Source organism: Priapulus caudatus, unplaced genomic scaffold, assembly GCF_000485595.1.
Source record: "Priapulus caudatus unplaced genomic scaffold, Priapulus_caudatus-5.0.1 Scaffold2868, whole genome shotgun sequence".
Classification (NCBI taxonomy): Eukaryota; Metazoa; Priapulida; class Priapulimorpha; order Priapulimorphida; family Priapulidae; genus Priapulus; species Priapulus caudatus.
Genome location: NW_014579929.1, coordinates 2,076 through 6,363, shown reverse-complemented (window position 1 = coordinate 6,363; position 4,288 = coordinate 2,076). Strand labels below are relative to the sequence as shown.

The 4,288-nt window shown below is 42.9% G+C and overlaps 1 protein-coding gene across 1 annotated transcript in view; it reads right to left on the bottom strand.

Annotated features, from left to right (window-relative positions):
- Window positions 1-757: 757 nt before the first annotated feature.
- Window positions 758-4,288, bottom strand: part of LOC106819118 (synaptotagmin-15-like) — a gene marked incomplete at its 5' end in the record, with an annotated part of 5,472 nt that continues 1,941 nt past the window's right edge. The window contains 2 exons of the mRNA XM_014823782.1: window positions 758-1,297; window positions 3,983-4,165. Of these exons, the coding sequence (XP_014679268.1) occupies window positions 1,167-1,297; window positions 3,983-4,165 (314 nt within the window). The remainder of the gene's footprint in view (window positions 1,298-3,982; window positions 4,166-4,288) is intronic.

Genomic DNA, 4,288 nt, shown 5'->3' with positions numbered 1-4,288 from the left:
GTGCGTGCGTGGGGCGTGTGCACCTTGATGATTGTGTATATATGTGCGTGCGTGCGTGCGTGCGTGCGTGCGTGCGTGCGGCGTGTATATGGGTGCGTGCGTGGGGCGTGTGCACCTTGATGATTGTGTATATATGTGCGTGCGTGCATGCGTGCGTGCGTGCGCTTGGTGGTTTATCTAACAAAGCCTACAATCAATTCTCAATTGCTACGGTTGGATAATGCACAATAATAGCGCGAAGAACATTATGAATAAAATGTAAACGAAAAGCTAGCTTATTGTTGTCTGTGACATGAATGCGTCTATATTCCTACGACTACAACGCTCTCTATTCAACCATCGTTGCTCTTCGATTAAACGCAATGAGTCCAACATTCATGAAATGACGTCAAAAAAGTCAATTGATAACCGCTCAGCGACAGCTACAGGCGTAACTAACCGATATTTTCACTATTACATGATCGCGACTATTCGATTATTGATCGATAAGAGCATAGGTAATCAATAATTTTACGATATACGGGCACAGCTAACCAATAATATCCGTGATATATATATAGGAGCATAGCTAATCCTACATTTCATTGTATAGGAGCATAGCTAACTCAACATTTCATTGTATAGGAGCAAATAGTTAGCCAATAATTTCATGATATACGGGCACAGCTAACCAATAATGCCACGATGACGACGACGACGATGACGACGACGACGACGACGACGACGACGACGACGACGACGACGACGATGACGACGGTGATGGTGACGACTGTGGCGCCGTCGGGCGATGACGGCGACGATGATCGTCGCAGCGACAACACTAATAACGGCGGTGACGGTGACGCCGACGATGGCGATACTAATTGTGAGCGACGCCGACGCCGCTGACGATGACGACGAAAGCGGCAACAACAGCAACACTGTCCACAAAGAGTGATGTGCGGAGAGCGCGTACGATACTGCCGACGACAAACCAGCTTCATGTATGTGTGTATACATGACACTACGTACAGACTTGCATCTATAACGAACCGTGACAATTCGCGCGCGCCTAGCTCCACAAATACACTACAGATGGCGCTCCTCGCAGACCGCTGCTCATAACCCTTGACTACGATCGTCGCGTGGCACCCGATGACGTCATCGTCACGCCGCCGATGACGTCATCAGGTGGTGAGCGCGTGCGACTGCTGGATCTGCTCCTTCTGATTGGCTGTCATTTCGTTCCAATGTTCGAGCTCTTTTCCCCGCGCGAACATGTACGATCCGAGAACCACTCGTCCAATGAGCTTGTCGGCTGCAAGCAAGCAAGCATACATACATACGCGTTAGTATACGCTGAATATTTCGCGCTGTGGTTTACTTTTCGCGAATCTCGATGATTTTATCGGCTGCACGGAGAAGAAGCAGACACGTTGGTGAAGTCCCAGCAGGAGAGAGAATTATTAAAAACACAAGAGCAATCGGAGATAGCAAACCTCCGCCACAGCTTCACAGCCCCCCCCCCATCTCGCTCGTACACCCAATATAGAGTTTGATGAAATTTTAAGAAATTTGAAAAAAATATCTTTTTGATCTAAAACGATCTATCCAGGATTTTTTTGATAAATTTTTAAAAGTCTTTCCCACAAAAATATGTATACAAATTTTTTTTATCTACATCTGGATACGGATCATCGATTGGTTGTTGGCCCAAGACCAACCTGTCCAAAATAAATCACCAAAATTCGTCGGTAACTTTTTTAGATATCCTGATGACAGACAAACAAGCCAACAAACCAACAAACACACAGACGAACGGGGACGAAAACGTAATAACTTCCCTGGCAGAGGTAAATATGGCTTCAGTTGATATAATCATCATGTTACAACAGTGCTCGATGAAATTATTCTAGTGATTGTCAGAAGAACTCGCAGTAATACACAACATTACTAGCTACGCATACACTTGTACAGCCTCCTTTGCTCGTATGTGTACGTGTTACTAATACATGTGCGTGTTACTAGTACAGGTGCGTGTTACTAGTATGACCAGGAGTGGATAATAGAGATCTATATCATCGACTCCTGGTATTATTATGCATTTAGCTATAGTACTAGGTACATGTAATTACAGGTAGATAGATGGGTAAATAAAGAGCTGAGTACAAATAGAAAAGCACGGATAGGGGTATATGAGATATATATATGTATATATATATATATAGATAGATAGATAGATAGATAGATAGATAGTATAGATAGATAGATAGATAGATAGATAGATAGATAGATTAGATAGATAGATAGATAGATTAGATAGATCGATAGATAGATAGATTAGATAGATAGATAGATAGCATAGATAGATAGATAGATAGATTAGATAGATAGATAGATAGATAGATAGATAGATAGATAGATTAGATAGATAGAGATAGATAGACTAGATAGATAGATCGATAAGATAAGATAGTTATAGTATAGATAGATATGATAAATAGATAGATAGATAGATAGATAGCTAGATAGATAAGATAGGATAGAATTGATAGATAGATAGATAAGATAGATAGATAGATAGATAGATAGATAGATAGATAGATAGATAGATAGATAGATAGATCAGTATAGATAGATAGATAGATAGATAGATAGATTAGATTAGATAGCATAGATAGAATAGATAATAGATGAGATAGATAGATACGATAGATAGATGATAGATTGAGATAGATAGATAAGATAGATAGAATGATATAGATAGATAGATACATTCGGCGGCGGCTCATACTTCATGACAACGACAGCTATGCGCGTCGTACTGAGTTTGTCTGCTTCGCAAGTTTGGAACGAGAACGAACTGCGTTGTAAGCAGGATTCTGCTGCTCTTACAGGCGACGCCTGTCTTCTTCGTCTTTCTGCTTGTTCTGATGACTCCATCGAGTCACCTTGACGCACGGAATCTGGAGTGAAGAAGGTAGAGTGAGGAGGCAGGATATAGAAAGAACAGCGGGAGAAGGTGACCATGTGTGTGTGTGTGTGTGTGGCTGTGTGTGTGTGTGTTGTGTGTGTGTGTGTGGTGTGTGTGTGTGTGTGTGTTTGTGCGTGGCGTGTGTGGTAATGTGTGGCGCGGCGTGTGTGTGGTGTGTGTGTCGTGTGTGTGTGTGTGCGTGTGTGTGTGTCGTGTGTGTATGTATATGTGTGTGTGTTTGTGTGTGAGTGGCGTGGCGTGCGTGTGTGTGTTGTGTGTGTGTGTGTTTGTGCGTGGCGTGGTGTCGTGTGTGGGTATGTGTGCGCGTGTGTGTGTGCGCGCGTACATGAGTGCGTGTGAGTCCGCGCGTGCGTGCGTGTGTTCGCGTGCGCGTCTACGTGTGTGCGTGTACGACGAAACGTCATCGATTACCAATTAATTATTAATTAGTTCGATTACGTATTGATTACCGATCTGCGTATTGGCTTCAGTACGTAGCTCCTTGGCTTCGAACACAGTGACGGTGAGGCGTTCTAGGTCAGCGTTATAGCACAGAGCTACACTCATCTCACCCATATCTGCTGCTGGCATCTGTAATATAAACATCTCTATATATATATAATCTGTAACAGCAGCGTCAGTGCCACCAGTCAGTATATATAGCAGGGCCGACTAAATTCCTAGGGGGGGGGGTAAAATTTCATGACTCAACTGTGTAATGATGAGCGTATGATTCCATAGTGTGGTAGGTGTGGGTCTGACCAAAAAATCACCAAAAAAATCAACCAAAGGCGACCAAAAAATCACCAATACAAAATAAATCAAAAATAAATCAAAAATAAATCAAAAATAAGCGACCAAAAAATCACGTTAGGCGTTATTTACAATTATTAGCTTACAGTTTAATTTTGCTTCATAATCTAGGGGGCAGCTGCCCGCTTGACCCNAGATAGATAGATAGATAGATAGATAGATAGATAGATAGATAGATAGATAGATAGATAGATAGATAGATAGATAGATAGATACCTTTCGGCGGCGGCTCATACTTCATGACAACGACAGCTATCGACGTCGTACTGAGTTTGTCTGCTTCCAGTTTGAACGAGAACGACTCGTTGTAAGCAGGATCTCTGCTTCTCTTCACGACGCCTGTCTTCTTCGTCTTTACTGGCTTGTTCTGATGACTCATCGTCACCTTGACGACGGAATCTGGAGTGAAGAAGGTAGAGTGAGGAGCAGGAATAGAAACGAACACGGGAGAAGGTACCATGTGTGTGTGTGTGTGTGTGTGTGTGTGCGTGTGAGTGTATGCGTGTGTGTGTGTGTGTGTGT